General features: G+C 39.9%; 1 protein-coding gene across 1 annotated transcript; it reads left to right on the forward strand.

Annotated features, from left to right (window-relative positions):
• Positions 1–1532: 1532 nt before the first annotated feature.
• Positions 1533–18619, forward strand: adgrg4b (adhesion G protein-coupled receptor G4b). The gene is made up of 32 exons (XM_079648177.1): positions 1533–1664; positions 1911–1984; positions 3741–3868; positions 3967–4204; positions 4830–5081; positions 5955–6055; positions 6165–6226; positions 6370–6409; positions 7232–7257; positions 7761–7915; positions 7991–8164; positions 8265–8338; positions 8417–8484; positions 8572–8605; positions 8987–9009; positions 9289–9434; positions 9560–9689; positions 10289–10389; positions 10949–11153; positions 11233–11398; positions 11669–11815; positions 11967–12092; positions 12221–12266; positions 12342–12445; positions 13245–13366; positions 13668–13936; positions 14056–14173; positions 14492–14570; positions 16065–16266; positions 16723–16824; positions 17351–17515; positions 18162–18619. The coding sequence occupies exons 2-32, from the start codon at positions 1918–1920 to the stop codon at positions 18332–18334; spliced, it is 3843 nt and encodes a 1280-aa protein (XP_079504303.1). The 5' UTR covers positions 1533–1664; positions 1911–1917; the 3' UTR covers positions 18335–18619.
• Positions 18620–18677: the final 58 nt, after the last annotated feature.

Below are 18677 nucleotides of genomic sequence, written 5' to 3' on the forward strand. Positions count from 1 at the left end.
GGCACTGGGTGATTAGAGCACCTGGTGTAATTGTATATATTGGAGACAGGTGGGTGGTGGGAGCCAGAGCACTAGTAGGCAAACGTTTTTTTTTACCAGGGTGTTTCGAGCCACAGGGTTTTCCAACCACAGGAAAGGAAAGCCATAGGAAAGGCTTAAGGAACAAACCATAGGAAACCTGTTCATTGTCAATGATATTGGATCATAATAAATGTACAACGGAGAATGTTGTCTGGACCTGGATCATTGCCCTGCGTAAGATCTGCTAACTAGTGCCTCAGCGGCTGTATTATTTTAAGTTAATTATCTGTTTTATTTCTATATGATTTTGGCCGCTACAAAGATGAAAGGACTTTTATGCCAATCTCAAATATCCATTTATAGGACAACTGTATATAGTTAGATAAGATTTGACCTCTGCGCAAACAACAATTCATATTTTCCTCTATTCCACAAAGCCAAACTGATTTAATTTCAACATATAGAAAACCGGAGGAAATACTTAAGCTGTTTCCAACTCTTCTGCTCTTTCTGCCAAATCTGAACAAATTAGATTTTTCTTACACATGGTCTGGGAATGTGAAAGCAGTAAAGGAGGAGAATCTAGATTGCCGGCTGCACATGAAACAAAGAAAACTCCTCTGTGTATCAACAATAAGGAAGACACAACCAGAGTAGAGTCTCAGCGTTTGGAGACATCACATACTTTCAACATAATCCGTGCAGTGCCTCAGGAGCCCAGTGCCTAAGTGCAATGTTTGATCCGGGGTTGGGGGTGAAGGGGTGTTTGGAAAATCCATTGGTTAAATGTGTGTGTGTGTGTGTGTGTGTGTGTGTGTGTGTGTGTGTGTGTGTGTGTGTGTGTGTGTGTGTGTGTGTGTGTGTGTGTGTGTGTGTGTGTGTGTGTGTGTGTGTGTGTGTGAATATACTGTGTTTTTATGCCTCTGTTCTTTTCCCCCTTTCTTTTCTCTTTTAAATATAGATCTCATCGAGTTTCTTCATAATGAAATATGCTCTATGATTAAAGCTGACTTAATGACCTTTTTTCTAAAAGCGTTCGGACAGAAAATAATGATAGTTTACAAAAAATCTTTGAAAGACTGGTAAGATAGTCATTCAATATGTCCATAACCATCTCCTCCCCTCTAGCTCTCTCACCTGCACACAGGTGCAGACCCACATAAGAACACAAGTGGACCAATCACAGCATCAATACACCGCTCTCCACACACACACACACACACACACACACACACACACACACACACACACACACACACACACACACACACACACACACACACACACACACACACACACACACACACACACACACACACACACACACACACACACACACACACACACACACACACACACACACACACACACACACACACACACACACACACACACACACACACACACACACACACACACACACACACACACACACACACACACACACACACACACACACACACACACACACACACACACACACACACACACACACACACACACACACCCTCCTTGTTTGCAGAGACATGTTTGTGCTTCATCCGTCTGCTTTGAAGCAGCGTGTATAATCTCTGCTCCATCTCCAGAGTCTGGAACAGGATTTAGAGATCTCCTTTGCTCTCAGGGCTATTTCATTGATGCAGGTAAGTACTTCATTGTTCTCTAGGCTTGAAAATTGTTTTAAGACAAGTGTGTTGCACTTGTTAAATGTTTAGGTGAGGAAATCTTGAAAATGTAAACTTGAAATCTCAAAAAGTAGTAGAATTATTAATGAGCATAGTCTTAAATATCTCAATTTTTAACAATTGAACTTGCTTTATTCACGTAATATGCAAAGATACTAAGATATAAGAAAATATTGATTGGGTTCAAACCTCTTTTCTTTCTAGATTTGTGATGACTTTCCTTCAAAGATTCCTGGATGTGTTTATCACTCTGTCTCTGCTGAACACTGTGGAGCAAGGTAGGTCAATGTTTGAAATAGATTTGACTTGATAAATGATAGAAAATAAACTGCATTCACGCCCATAAAATACAAATACAACAACAGTTTTTAATGTCTCTAAATTGTAACATTTTAATTTGATATACTTGCAAAATTATTGATTCTTTTTTGGGTAATACCCACATGGTTGAAAGCACTTATTTTAAAAAGACGATCAAAATCAGGTACCGGTATATAAATATTTTGTAATGTATTGATTAAAACTTCTAAAGGTTGGCGGGGAGGATTACAATAGATTTAATAATCATTTTAAACATACTTATACAAGAATAAGACGATACATGGACTGGCCCCCCCCTCCCTTAGGGGAATTCATCCACAAAAAACACACTGGACGCTACACTAGGTCAGACACCAGAGGAGACTTTGAGGTCCACCGTAGACGGACCACTTTTGGACCAAAATGTCCTCTCCATTAAAGGCAGCTCATTCTTGAATAGCCTCCCAACTGAGATACGGGATTGTCCCACTTTGAACACTTTTAAAGGTCAACTCAAAGAATGGTTTAGAAACAAACAGACGTGCGATCACCGCTAAATGCACTTTAACACAGGGGTATCTCCTCTTGCACTTTATATGTCGTTGCTGCTATAGTGTACTGCCCTGTGGTAAATACTTGTGTATGCTGCTCTTTCTCTTTTGCACTTTTTGCATATCATGTATTTGTTTTTGCTATAGGTATAATTGTCATGTTCTTAAATGTTTTATGTGAGTGACTGCGGATGGAAATGAGCTCCAAGCTAAAATCCGGCATATTTACACTATTTGCATTGTTTTGTTTTAAGTGTTCATTAAATGTGCATTGTCCCTGCTAAATAAACGATTAAATGAAATGACAATTGAAATAATTTGACTTGTTTCAGCGATAGAAGACTGTATCTCACTCTAAACTCAGTGTTTGTTATCTTTTGGATTACAACATGTGCATTCGTGTGAAAGTGACTGTGTGGATTGTAAATATGTCTGGAATATCTAAAGCAAACAGTAGTCAAACTATGTACTTCTGTATAGGGTCATATAGTGCATGTATGAAAGGTCAAAAGCTTGAAGCCAATGTGAGAAGTTAAAGCAAACGTTAAACACTCGCTGTTTCCTGTTTTTTTATTTACTTTAGTTTCTATGGGTTTAGGTCTGACAGGACAATACATTAAAAAGATACCAGCTTGGACTTTGAGAAACTGGGATGGACATTTTTACTGCTACTTTTCTTTTTAGTATTTCAAGATGAATCACTTTTTTTTTGAAAATAATTGGCAGATTAATGTAAAATGAAAATAATCACAAATAAGTAGGCCCTGGAAAATGCTATTTAATATTTTTTAACCTATATTATTAAGGAATAAATCATAAAAGCAACCAAATCACTTACTTGTTTTTTTAAATAATAGTTTGTTGCAGGGTTAATATATATACCGACTTTAAACTCCAAGGTTTTATTAAAATCTAGCTAGCTGTGTACAGATCAACAGTACTGACTTAACATTGCACTGGTATAACAATGTCAAACTAAAAATTTATATTTTGAAACAGTACTGATCAAACACAATGCAGCAGAACCAAATATATTGTCTTTCTACCCATCTTCTTTCTTATCAAAAACAGCTGCTTGGCAAAAAGCCGCTTCAGAGATAACACACTTAAACCGTCACAGCTGCTCTACAGATCTCATGTGCTGCACGTTAATGATTCACTGTGTTTTCTCCCTTTCTGTCAGTCTCTGGGCTCAGTCTATGGGGGGAGGTGGTTCAATTCACAACCGTGTGCAGCAACTGGACACTAAAGCCTCAGGTCTCCATCCCCCCCCTGCAGGAGCTCACCGTCTGCCTGAACCTAAACTTTGAGGTACTGACGATGAAATAAGTCTAATTACATTGCTACGGTACACCTTTGAGGGGCACGATATTAGAATAACAATATGATCTTTTAACGACCTTATCTAGACCGAAGAGGCCGCCTCTTCATGGACCGCCTTCATGTACAGTCATCCTGAGGTGCAGACAGAGCTGGGCTTAGCGATGAAGGAGCGTCGCTTATTGGTCTGGTTGTTTGGATCGGAGTGGTCGACTACGCGTAGTATCAACCTTTGTAGGTCACGATGGTACTCAATGTGCCTGACCTGGAAACATAAAGGCAGACTGGCCCTGTACATTGATGGCCGTCAGGAGAGAATCAGAACAGGTGGGTTTAGTATTAAACAACTGGGTTACAAGGAAGGAGGGCTTGACACAACATATTCATTAACGATACACAACCTTGATCAGCCGATACCGATCCAGTACCGTCTCTTTCCCTCTCAACTAAGCTGTTAATATTGATATTGTTTGAATGCACTTGGCTTACCCCAGCTATCTAAAACTGTCATGCTCAAACTGTTAAAGAATACTTTAGGCCACTAAAGGAAAAAAGAAACAGCCCACAATATGACTTGAATGGTAATAATGCTGCTTCTTTTTATTCAAACTTTCACCCCACCCTAAAATCGACTTTTAGCCGCATTTTGGAATTTCCAATCACCATTCAAACACTTAAATTTCAAAAGCTTAAATTAGAGTATTTAGAATAACAGGAATTATAATTCCAATGTCAGATACAGCATACGTCTAAAAGCTCAATATAACCTCAAGGACAGTCATTGACAGATAGTTTAGGCCAATGGTTCATATCCGATTTCCCTTTTTTAACACTCTAATATCCAATCAAGTGATTTCGGCTAGTATACAGAGTTTCATCAAGTGTGTTCCATCAACCCTACATGACAGGACGCTAGATGCACTCTGTTTTCTTCTCCTCTCTCACGATGTAGATACTCCCTCCCGTTCCCGCAAACTGTCCCCCAATGGGACGCTTACTCTCGGTGCGTCCCGCAGCGTGGTCAACGGTACTACATTTCCAGCTCTGGTGGGCAAATTATCTCTGTTTCGGCTGTGGGGGCGAGAACGCAACAAACAGGATGTGACATTACTGAGATGCACAGAGGGGGACGTTGTGAAGTGGGCGAGAGACAACTGGGACACCCCGGTCTGTGATGTGTTTTCAAATTCCAGCCTGGAGTGTGGTGAGTCCTCTGCTTTAACTGAAATATGTTTCTTCAGTTTTGTGTGAATTGATATCAACCCTACGTTAAGTTGCAACAAAATGGATATTTTCGCCCTTGGGTGAGTCCCACAGTGTTTACAACAGACAGTGGTTCACTTTAATGCAGTAAATCACCTCTCAGTTTCATCAAGCGTTTTACAGCTTCGTCCAACCGTGGCTGCCTTTGGTTTACAGGGTGTCCTCAGCCCTCAGATTAAATATTGACCCCCTGTCTCTTTGTCAGTTAAGTAAATATGCAAGCCATTCTGTGATCAATAACACTCAAATCAGAAGCATTAATCATACAGCTGTCATACGTTGTTATTTTCACTCTGCTAGGCAGGAACCTGCACTCATTTTCAACCTCCGAGTCCTGAAATGCTGATATTCATTAACCTTTTTTAACTAAATAAGTAAATCACCGATTAGAAATCTATGATTAGAAAAAGCTATTAACCTGTCAGAATTACACAAATCTTCATTTTCATTTTATTAAAGTATTAATTAAGTTCAGTAGGATCAGTCACGTACACCACATTAAAAAAAGGGTAACAAAGACAATCTACAGGCTAAAGATACATATCTGACTCATTTGAATACAGAGGTTATATCAGGAAAGTTTATACCGTTGATACTATCAATAACGGGAAGAAGTAGTTCTGCACCAATTGTTTCAGTATAAGCGATTTATTGCAGCCTTGAGTTCTGCTTCGGAAGTTGTAATTCAACTGGAATATTTAACCATACTTGATATTCATAATTCTCTTGTGCATATGTTTTAATAGTTACTGTTTGTCCTTTACTTTTTCTTGACCTACATTTACATAATGGTGTTTTGTATTCTCTTTGGCAGAATGGTCCGTGTACGAAGTGAGACTGATGTTTCTCATCATGCGCTTCGATGGGAAAAACAACACAGAGCTCTACACGGCCAGAGACATCGCACATACCTGGGTAAAGAAACAAATATTTGACTACCTGACCTGCAGATATTCCAGATGCTTTACTATTAACACCGTTACTGTTTATTCTCACTGTTGCTTTGGTGTTGTTGTTCCTGCAGCTCAGAACGGTTCTGCCGAGCACCTTCTTCCTAAACAGAGTGTCCGTGTTCGAAGTACCCAGGTATGAGAAGATTGGAGTTGTCTCAGTGCATGTTGTATTCAAATATCTACCAATGTCATGTTGTGTCCCGTCAATGAAACCCTATTTTATAGTATACGACGGAGAGGTGGAACCAATGGGAGTGTTTGTGATATTTTTCGCAGATCCAGGGAAAACAACAGCTTTGTGAATGAAAACAAGTTGGTAAGAAGCACATTAAAGCCTACACATTGATAAATGCATTAGAACACTGTATGTGCTCTTTGGTGGTGCTACAGGGTATATGCAGAAATCCTGAAGTCAAATGTAATACCCTTTAAGACCTTTGTTAAGACCTCATCACCACTTCTAGTTTTAACCGGTTACATTGGCGACACACTTTACCTCACATTTACTATATACAGTATTGATTGTCCTTCCTCCTTATCTTCCAACCATTTGGACGCAAACTTGCATTTCCCCATAACGATGTTGTTTAACAACCGGCGTAAACGGACCTTTGCGCGCTATCAAGCAGTGAGCGTGTGATGTCCTGTTCAGATGACGTCAAACCCAACGGGATGCCATAAATAAACTCCACAGAATCACACTACACACCTACGCAATGATTACATTCAGGCACACTGTAGAATACAACCTCTTTGGACCATTTAGATACTTATTGAAAACAAGCTACAAAATGTAATACCTTGGAAAATGCCGTTTAATACTTTTTAATAGCCTTAATTTTCGCTAAATTGATTTATCAACTTCTAATACTTTTTAAGACCCCGCGGACACTCTGTGCTAGTGATGGTTTGTTGACCAATTCTCAGTTCAATTTCATTAATATTGCCAAATATAACAAATCACATATTTGCACTATGAGGCAATATTGGCCAATAAATTGTTATTAAGTAATTTAAAAACTATGATATTTGTATTACCCTCCAAACTCCATTATCACTTAGGCTCTAAGCATATAGGAATTTTCTCAGAGGTGATATTTAGTAAACCTTTGAAATCTATGTGTCTTTTATTCTTCAGGTGCGGTGGTCTCCCTCTTTAAAAAGGTAACATGGTCGGGGGTTACTGTTTAACACAATGATTTGTTTTTTAAATATTATATAATCGGATAATGGTTTGGCATTAAGAAGGTCAACTATAGGGGGCAGGATATAATTATATATCAAATAGTGTTCCTTTAATTATACGATATATCTATCTGCAACGTAACATATTATTGTAATTATATTTCTTTTAAGTTCATCTAAATTGCCATAGCTTCTTAAAACTTTTAATTAATCACAATTGTATTTCAATAAATCTGCTGGTCTGAATCTTATACAGTGAGGCAGAATAAACTAAAGAGAAGTAAAACGGTAAATCAAGGCAGAAAGTAATCTGTACTTGCAATGAGTAAAATAAGAACACTCATTGGTTAAACTGCTTGTGAATGATGTCCAAACTAAGGCCTTAACATATGGACATTGCTTCATTTCAAGGGATCAAAAGCCTAAAATAGGTTAACCACCGCAGCAGAGGACAGTATAAACCCTCGATGTCTCCCCTGCAGGTTTGACTGCCTGGTTCATATCAACGTTATCCCCAGCCTGAACGTGGCAACCGTGAAAAATATGATCCCCACAGAACTGAGGGACATCTACCACGACCCCAGTGAGAAACTCCAGCTGCAGGCTGACTGCGACAGCATACACACCACACCTGTTGGTAGGAAATCACACTCTCCCATGTGGATTTTTTGCAAGTCCTTCTGGTTCACAATTATCATTCCTCTGTTTCTAGAAAGTTTCTCCGCTGTTACCACCAGTCCTCCTGGAGAGGTAACCGAATCCTCAGTCACAACCACCACATTTAAAACCACAACATCCATTAAAACCACTAGCACCCCCACAAGTGTCCCTACCACTGCGGCTCCAGTCACAACCTTGAATACAACGACCTCGGCAAATGTCTCTGGTCAGTCAGATTATCAGTTTTGTATGGATTATTACATTATTTTATTAGTTGTACCATACAGGATACCTAATTGTTTCTTTTGCTTGGATCTCCTCTGCAGAGCTGTATTTTGAGGTTAAGATGAACATTTCCCTAACAGGAGGCTCTGACCCAGGACAGACAGTTTCCACCTGGGTAGGTCTGATGATAAAAAAGTTCTTCAGGTCTGAGTAATATTGATTAGTTGTTAATGTGACATTTGACTCTCCACAGCTTAACTCCAGTCTACCAGATGACATGATGATGGTGCTTGACCTCCAGCTGCTCCCCAAAACTCAAAGGTACAGTATGGGATGTACAGTAGCTGCCAGAACATGAACTCAACATCCTATTTCCAGAAAAATGTAAATCACTGATTTCACTTTCAGGGAACAGGATAAACTGCAATCCACTGCTAACAAAGTAAGTAACCATAAAAAGATCTAGTCACAATTAAAACTTTAAATATATGACATCTTTTGCATGATTTTTGAGACTATTTCTATATAAGAACTACAGAAATATGCTGGTAGGCAAACTTGATATTTGAAATCGTTTTCTCTATCCTAAAAAGGTATCAATTTAGAAAAATGTAGCAAGACAATGAGATAAATGAGAACAAATACTGTATAGCAAGATGAATACATTTCACAGGATTTGAAGCCTGATTTTACAATTGGTACTACGCAGGGTGGAATTTATTTAACGAATGTGCAATTATTAACATTTGTGTAACCATTGTATGTTCTGTCTTGAACTGCTATTTGTTTTTAAAGCTGTGTAAATATGTGTATTCTTTTCCAGGTGCTTGGGCCCAGCATTTCAAGGTATGGATATTAAGGCTCTCCAAAATGTCACCTATATTTTGGACAAATTAAACCAAAGGAAAAGGAATACAGTAAATGTGGTGGAAGATATACAATGAGTTGATCACTACACTGTATCAGTGCTTTCTTTCTCACCCTGCATCCTAATTTGTGTGGTTCAATTTAGATTTTCAATTAATTGTAAGGATTTATACACCAAATGTAACCGGAATGTTTTACTACAGGAGAAATCATAATAGGACCAAAAGAGCGTTCACATTTAACTTCTACTGTCTGCAGAGAGAGCTGTATTTCCCAGGTTTTGGTCATGATGTCGCAGTTGGACACACAGGAAACAAAAATGCAGATACGACACCTACTGCTGACACCCTACAACAACGGATTGATCTCCATAGCAACTGAGGACATACAGATAAGCCGCATATGTGAGTGAGGTTCAGTAAAGGTTACAGAGCGTATCGTTTAAAAGAGGAATACAATTACTAAACACAATCGTTAATACATTCTATAAGAAAAGACTTTCCTCTCCTTCTCTGTCTCTCTGTTGTAGTGATAACTAAGTGCAACGCAGAAACCTACCTGACGATGAAAGGCCTGTTTGTGTGGCCCGACACTCCAGGAGGAAAAAATGCATCTCAGCCGTGCCCAAAAAACCCTCTAAGCCACGCCACACGACAATGGTGAGCGCTAAGACAGTTGATTAATCTCTGATACCGAGCCATTACCAGTTATAATCATGAGGTGACGATATGCTCCTTTGGCGGCTTCTGTCTATTTGGTTTCATTTCAAATGTAATTTATTTTGTCTCAGCACTGTTGGTAGTACAATAAAAGTAAAGGAAAGACATCTTTGGTCTCTGACTAATTGTCATTGTTATCATGCAGGCACGCTGAGAAAAGGCTAAATGTGTTTAGCTGGTTTGCTTTGTCCACATGACTCTAACCCACGAGTGACTGCAGGCCTATTTCACTATTGATTACATCCGTTGGTATATCTTTTTATCTGCCTCTCACTGTGTTTAGGGCCCTTTCTGTTTGTTGACAATGTTTATTAATGGCTGCTCATAAGCTGTAAGAGGCTAGGTTGTAAAATCATTAATCAGCAGGTGGGTGTTACTAATGACCGAGTTAATCAATGTGTAATTCCCAGGATCAACAACCTCCCAGCTGTCTAAAATCTGTCTTATGCAAATATGGATATATTCTAGAACATATATAGAAAAAAGTACCATAACATTGTGTTTTTTTAAAGCCCTCTCTCCACCTGTTTGTCTGACAGCAAACTGTGCCTCAGCACTCGCTGGCTGGTCTCAGACCTGGAGGACTGTGGTCTGGTGGTGGAGACCATCCCTGATCTGAATCATGTTGAAGTCACTGCTGGTCTGTGGGACACTTTTTACTTATTTGCCTGTCTCATGTTCTATCGGTCAGCTTATACATATTCAATCTCAAATGTATGTTTCAAAATGTAATGCCAAAGATCCAAAAAATCCATAATCACATACTGTATTTAGTTGCCTAAAGACAGATGGATTAGAGGAATGTTACAGTGACTTGGTTTATTGCAGAAAATATTCGTTTTTTCTTGTCCTTATTCCAAAAGAGATACAAAATTCTTTATGCAGATAACTAAAATAGGTATTCCAGAAATATTATAGATAATATTCCAATTAATAGGATGTCTTAAGCAGAGAAAACGACACTAGGAATAAGGTCTAAAAGGGAAAATCCAAACAGAATGCCATTTACCAGATGGCAGTGACACCAGGGATACTGTCATGTTGGCACATTTTGTTGAGTGTTCCTGGCATGCAAACATAGTCAATGTTGCTAAGTTCATACCTGTTTTGTACATTTAAATCCCCATAACAACCAATCACTGTAAATACCAGGATTTTTTAAAAGTAAAATCATCACATGTTGTATAACTCATCTGCAGAAAATGCACTGGATGTGGTGGAGATGATTGAGGATTTATTGAGCGACCACTCCACATTGAACTACCAGGAGGTGGCCACAGTCCTCAACAAGCTGGAGGACATTGTGAACCTCAGCAGGGTCACACCATGCCTGGGCCAAGCTCTCATCAACATCATCTCTGACATACTGGAGTCTGACAGCAACCTGGTGCCTTTTACTAACATGTAAGGAGGGAAAACTGAAGGGACTGGCTCAGATTTGCTGTTTGACGTCTAATCAGCTTCCTTACCGTTTCCTCCTCAGGATCCTCAACATCACAGAGGCAGTGGGAGACAGGATGATGGGCTACGAGGGCTCCTTCACCCTGACTGCCCCCTCCATTGCTATCTCAGTGGTGGATGTAGTTCCTGGAGAGTTCAGCAGTTTAACTTTCGGAGTGTCATCTGACCGCGCAGGCAAAAAGCCTGAGGTTAGTAAAGTGACAACAAGACCTACAAATGTCCTCTATGGATTGGTAAAGCCAACTGATTTCCAGAATCCATTCAATAGAACAAAACTATAAGGTATATATAAACGGATCAATCTCTTGATTTGAATGAATATACTCTTCATGAAAGTATAATTCAAATGATGAAGCCCAGCCATAGTCAGTAATTGCTTTGACTGTTGTTTTTTTTATGAAGGCAGGCTGTGTCTGAGCTTAAAAAGAGCATTAAACGTTTTTTTTATTTCTGTGTAGATCTTCATCAACAGCTATCCCTTCAACCAAACAGTGGCTTTCATCTCCCTGCCGTCCGTCCTGCAGCACAGCTTCCCAGAGAACAGCTCCACCCAGAGCCCACCCAGAGTCAAGTTTCAGTTCTTCGGCATCCCAATGCTCTTCAAGGTAATAAATAATAATATACAATTAAATATAACACATACAATTCCAATAAAACATTTATTTGAAACCCTCAATGTTTTAAATATACTGGGTAGACTCTGTTATATATATAAAAAAAATCCAACTTGCATACACATTTCATTCTTTTCTTCAGAACAGCCAACAGGGGCACGTCCTCAACACCTTTGTGGTTTCAGCCAGTGTGACCAACGCCAGCGCTCCAATCAAAGACCTGGATGAAGACGTGGAAGTCATGCTCTACCATCTAATACCCAACACAGTAGGATCAACGGCCCACTAAAAACAAGGCTATACAAATAACATCTGATACAGAGTTACCACTGCTGTTTATGTAGTGATTGAACACATTTGATTAACAAAACCATTTCATTCCCATCTCTGTTGAAGCTTCACAGGGACGTGCAGTGCGTGTACTGGAACTTCAATAAAAACAGTAGGTCCTGATTGAAATCCTCACTGCACTTGCGGGATGGACTGTGTGGTACTGAATGTCTGTGTCATCACATAGATGGACACGGAGGCTGGGATGATGAAGGCTGCAGGAAAGACAACAGCAGCTCTCAGTACACAACGTGCCTGTGTGATCATCTCACACACTTCGGAGTTCTTCTGGTATACGTTTATTATATTTCTTTCCTGGATAAATGTTGGCTCCACAGTGACTTTAGCATGCTTATGAGTTTGGGGAATGGTAGCAGTATTAATAGATGGAGTCTTAGAGAAGGGGTAGGTGGTTAGACTCCGATTTTACCAGCAGAGGGCGCTCAAAGCACAATACAAATTAACTACTGTCAAGTAAAGTTTGACCCAAATTCTTTTTTGATTAGACAAAGTCATTGTAGGACCTGCTTACTGTTCTAGAGTACTTTCACAAAAAGGCAAATGGCATTGTAATTGATCACAACCTTGAGCATATAACTTTGAAATAATCAAATGCAATCAATCTATTAAATAATGATTGCTAAGGCTTGTGAAACCTATAAATGCTGACAAATGTACTGCAAAACTGCAACAATATCATGGATATATCTCCTATTGTGACAGCAATTCACACTCATTCATATTTTCGCAACCATTTTTCACATTTGAGTGCTTTAGTAAGCTAATCATTTGAGAGTTGTTCACGTCACATACTTTGTATCAGACACAAAAGCAATTACTGTTAGTTATTTGTGATACATGAGACGAATGAATACACTCTTGCTCATAAAGCCTTGCTGTGTGTGTGTGTGTGTGTGTGTGTGTGTGTGTGTGTGTGTGTGTGTGTGTGTGTGTGTGTGTGTGTGTGTGTGTGTGTGTGTGTGTGTGTGTGTGTGTGTGTGTGTGTGTGTGTGTGTGTGTGTGTGTGTGTGTGTGTGTGTGTGTGTGTGTGTGTGTGTGTGTGTGTGTGTGTGTGTGTGTGTGTGTGTAGGACGTCTCCAGGACTCCGTTGGACCCGGTTAATGAGCGGATCCTCACCATCATCACTTACGTTGGATGTGGAGTCTCCTCAGTGTTTTTGGGAATCACTGTTCTCACCTACACAGCTTTCGAGTGAGACTCAAACCTCTGAGTTGTTAAAACCTCCACCAGGGAGGTCATGTTTGCAAATTGGTTTCTGTTTGTTTGTTTGTTTGTTTGATTGTAAAGGAGGGATACAAACTATCAGCTTGTTCCTACTAGACTTTTGTTTAGCCTTTGTGTAGTGTGTAGCATAAATAAAGAGAAAATAATAACCAACCGTGTGTCCTAAATGAATAACAATAATATAATTTAAGCGTAACCAAATAACCACTTAAATGTTGTGATGTTTCTCTGTCTTACCTTTCGTTTCCTCCCCTTATCTCCGTCTCAGGAAGCTTCGTCGGGACTACCCCTCTCAGATCCTGATCCACCTCTCCCTGGCGCTGCTGGGCTTGAACCTGGTGTTTCTGGTCAACTCGTGGCTGTCCTCCTGGGGTCTGTACGGTCTCTGCGTGGCTGTAGCAACCACAATGCATTACTTCCTCCTTGCATCATTCACCTGGATGGGGTTAGAGGCCGTTAACATGTACTTTGCACTCGTCAAAGTCTTCAACGTCTACGTGCCCTCTTACATCCTAAAGTTCTGCTCTCTGGGGTGGGGTGAGTCGTTTGTTCACCTGACAGACATAACATTTTGTTGCTGCCCAGAACATTGTGACAACCCTAAAAATAAATCAAAATTATTATTTGCTATAAATGAATTTAAATTGTCCCTCCAGGGATTCCTCTGGTTATCTGCATCCTGGTGCTTATCGTGAACAGAGAGGCCTACGGCAGTCATCTCTACACACACGGTCAACAAAGCCTGAAGCCAACTCTAGACAACTCTGACAACTTGTGAGTTTATCCTAAATTAATTATTCATGTCCTGAGGCATATTTGAAACACAGGGGTTTCAATCAGCTGTGAGACTGAAATAGACAGAATTTTTAAATCTTGTGTCAAGCAAACTTCAAACTTGACTGGATTTTCTCAATTATTAAACAAGAGTATAAATACATTATTAAGATGATATTTTTGTATTATTGTCACCAACAGTGACAGACATATCAAGCTGGTCTTAATAAAGTCAAACTAAAAACGGAAATTGATATCAAAACTTGAATTAGCGGTTTGATAGCCTCTAAATCGTTCCTACTTGTTTCCATCCCTCAGCTGTTGGCTCCAGGACGATCTGACATTTTACGTGTCCGTGGTCGCTTATGCCGCGCTGGTCTTTCTCTTCAACATTGCGGTAAATAGTTATAACATTTGCCAAATTGTTGTCAAGATGCTCAAACTTAAAGGTGACCCATCATGCAAAATGCACTTTTGTACGTCTTTTATACATGAATATGTGTCCCCGGTGTTCCAGGGAACTCACCAAGTGTCAGAAAACACAACCCTCTCTACTTTCCTCCATACCCAAATCTCTTAAAAAGAGGCTGCACCGGATCTGATACAGACTGATCGAGAATTGAACACTTCTATGATGTCACAGAAGTGGCGCTACGGCTATTGGGCCAACTCCACCAATCAGGAGGAGACAGACATTGCCGTTTGGAAAGCGCTGGAGACGCTGTAGTACATATGCCAGGCCTGTAGATGGTGCTGTGCTCACAGAATCAGCCCATGCAAAGACAGTGTTAAATTGAGCGAAATGAGGAATGGCTAAAATGCATGATCTGTTTGGTATTTTGAAAAATAAAAAGTATAAATATGCCTTATATAGGTATGGTCCTACACTATATTATTCAAATATACACTGAACAAAAATATAAACGCAACACTTTTGTTTTTGCTCCCATTTTTCATGAGATGAACTCAAAGATCTAAAAGATTTTCTACATACACAAAATAACCATTTCTCTCAAATATTGTTCACAAATCTGAAAAAATCTGTGATAGTGAGCACTTCTCCTTTGCCGAGATAATCCATCCCACCTCAGAGGTGTGGCATATCAAGATGCTGATTAGACAGTATGATTATTGCACAGGTGTGCCTTAGGCTGGCCACAATAAAAGGCCACTCTGAAACGTGCAGTTTTGCTTTATTGGGGGGGTCTGGGGGGGTCCGAAAACCAGTCAGTATCTGGTGTGAGGGGTAGGGTTAGGGGTAGGGTTAGGGTAATGTTGTGAATCGAGTGGCCCATGGTGGTGGTGGGGTTATGGTATGGGCAGGCGTATGTTATGGACGATGAATACAGGCCACTCGATTCACAACATTACCCTAACCCTAATCCTAACACCAGATACCGACTGGTTTTCGGACCCCCCCAGACCCCCCCAATAAAGCAAAAATGCACATTTCAGAGTGGCCTTTTATTGTGGCCAGCCTAAGGCACACCTGTGCAATAATCATACTGTCTAATCAGCATCTTGATATGCCACACCTGTGAGGTGGGATGGATTATCTCAGCAAAGGAGAAGTGCTCACGATCACAGATCTTTTCAGATTTGTGAACAATATTTGAGAGAAATGGTTATTTTGTGTATGTAGAAAATGTTTTAGATCTTTGAGTTCATCTCATGAAAAATGGGAACAAAAACTAAAGTGTTGCGTTTATATTTTTGTTCAGTGTAGCATGATAGGTCCACTTTAAAGAATGGCCTATGCCCACATCTTAAATGGTAAATGTATCACAGTATTCTCCTAATTCCCTTTTTTCTTTTCATTTTTGAGGGCACTTATCTTAAATTCTATTGTTTTCCTGTATTTAACGAGATCTTTCTTTGAATCTCCTTGTAGGTTTTTGTCGTGGTTCTGATCCAGATTCGTCACATGCGAGTCAACAGGCCGGCTGGGATTCGCAGCGGACTCATGCACGACCTGAAGGGAGTGGCCAGTATAACTCTGTTACTGGGACTCACCTGGACTGTTGGCTTCTTCACGGTGGGACCAGCCAGAGTAGTTCTGCTCTACCTTTTCGCTGGACTCAACACCCTGCAAGGTTGTGGTTTCAATTGTTCTACAATCAATGAAAACCATGCTGGATAATATCTAAGTGTGCAGCATGTAAAGACCAATGCACAAGAATAGAAAGACATGTTGGTTAACACATTGTTGAAGAGGAAGGTTTACTAAACACATACGCAGGTTTCGTCAACATCCCTCCTCATGTTCACAGTTCAACAGAAACCAACAAAATAAAGAAGTTCATTCAACAGAGGCTGAATGATGCAACTATTTCACAACTGCCGTTACCTTGGCTGGCCTTTGTTATATTGCTTTCTTTTATGTCTGAGAGTGACGCAAAGAAACCCTTTCAACTTCTCACTTCTGGGATAGAAATGGCTTGCTCGATCGACACTACAAATAACTGCTCAGGGCCAAAAGACCCACCAAAGATCCAATACTGTCCTTCTAAGCTCATCATGACCTTATCTTTCTTTTATGTATTTTCCAGGACTTTTCATCTTCCTATTCCACTGTCTGATGAAGGAAAATGTCAGGAAACAGTGGAGGATTCACCTCTGCTTTGGACGTTTTCGACTTGATGAGTATTCTGGTACGGCAGCCAAACATAGCTTGATTTTGATTCAGAATCAGAACACCTTTATTAGTCCCACGGAGGGGACATTTGCGTAGTTACAGCAGGAAAAAGAGCCACAAAAAAAGTACTAATTTATGATATAATACAAAATAAAAAGTTACATAATTTAAAATGCATACCTTGTAACAGTTCTAAGGATTTAGCTAGAAGCCAGGTATATATTACAGTTATTAACGGCATTTATATATAGTTTGTTGGTATTCAGCAGCAAGGGGTGATGTATAGTGTGTGTGTGTGTGTGTGTGTGTGTGTGTGTGTGTGTGTGTGTGTGTGTGTGTGTGGTCAACTAGGGGCTGTGCTGGTTGTATAGTATGACCGCTGCAGGAAGGAAAGATCATCACTGAAGTTACATTTTTGGTGACTTGAAGAAACATTGTACTGTCACTGTGTTTGTGAAAGCACAGTTCCTCTTATTAGGTTAATAAATTACACGAAAGGCAACTCATGGCTTTAATGACCTGTTATTGGTGTTGTCATCCAGACTACAGCAACTCGGGATCAGTTGGAGTGACGGCCAAACCCAAATCAAATCCTCCAAAAGCGCCAGTACCATCGGTGGATTCTGTGAAGTCCAGCTCCACAGAGAGCACATCAGCGTCCTCCGACTCCAGCCAGAGAGACTCGTCCTGCAAGAGACCAAACCTGGGTGAGAAAACCAGGCCTAGTTATTCAAAAGTAGCATCCATCCTTATTAAACTCAGTTATCAGTCTTACAACACTGCTTTCACTTTAGCACACTTGAAAGCCTGAAAGATAATTATAAACAATGCATTAAGTTCAACACTGATATAAATTGAATACAAAATAAATGCCATTTCTGAAAATGTGCTTAGAGAGATAATAAGCCGAGGGTTTGGCTTCCATTTTATTCCATAATGACTTTTCTTTAAAACCCAATTATTATCTTTTGTCATTAAACTCTTAATGAAGGCCTTAATTCTCCTCTTTTGTTAGACATTTAAGGTTACAATTAAAAGTTCGCATTCATCTTGTAGGAATATGAAATGATGATCACAGATTTAGTCATAATCACAGTCCCTCGGCTGCCAGAATCACAGTGAAGGTCACTGCATGCATTAATGAGACTGCACTGACGTTAAATAATTACACGGAAGCCTTTGTAATGGGACCTAAGAGGACATAATTGTTATTTTTGAAAGGTTTCTTTCCCCACCTGTCAGCTCAATTTAAGTTGAACCCCCAAATCCCAGGCATGAATTCTCAAACCACATTTGAGAACCTTTCACATTTTCACATCTCAAATTGTTCACAGAGGTTTAATTACCTTGCAGGCCTTTTCGTGAATTCCTTGGCTCTCCCTCGTGCCCAGAAGAGCCCCTCTGATACGGGAGCTCTGCCCTCCCCCAGGGGGGAGAACCCAACACCTGGCTGGAGGAATCACTTACTTGGCCACCAACAGATCAAACACAAAGAACCACACACACATGCAAATGCTAGAAACTGACCGAAACAGCAGCTTTAACATGCATGTTTTTTAACATAAGCTACAGATATCAAATTCATTCCTTTGTAATCCAGCTTCATTAGATCATTTTATCGTGCAATCCTATTGTCTTTTTGTTTTTAGCAACTACTGATAAAGAGCCTGTAATTATGAAGTCATGAGTAGTTGCATCAGTTCCAATGAGGAGTTGGTTGCCAAGCAACTGGTGAGATGGAGCCATGGTGACAATGAACCATGGCTCCACAGTTTGTCTGAAAAAATAATAAAACATTTAATTTAAGATGATGCAAGTCTCCCTGTGTCCCTTCTCCGCCTCTCTTTGTGCCAGTTAATATGTATTTCA

Source organism: Notothenia rossii, assembly GCF_949606895.1.
Source record: "Notothenia rossii genome assembly, chromosome: 9".
Classification (NCBI taxonomy): domain Eukaryota; kingdom Metazoa; phylum Chordata; class Actinopteri; order Perciformes; family Nototheniidae; genus Notothenia; species Notothenia rossii.

Excerpts from the sequence above, each read along its gene's own strand:
- adgrg4b (XM_079648177.1), top strand. The coding sequence starts at position 1,918 with ATGACTTTCCTTCAAAGATTCCTGGATGTGTTTATCACTCTGTCTCTG. Across the intron at positions 3,869-3,966 it reads GCCTGAACCTAAACTTTGAG|ACCGAAGAGGCCGCCTCTTC; the intron begins GTACTGACGATG and ends GACCTTATCTAG. Across the intron at positions 11,154-11,232 it reads CTGGTGCCTTTTACTAACAT|GATCCTCAACATCACAGAGG; the intron begins GTAAGGAGGGAA and ends TTTCCTCCTCAG.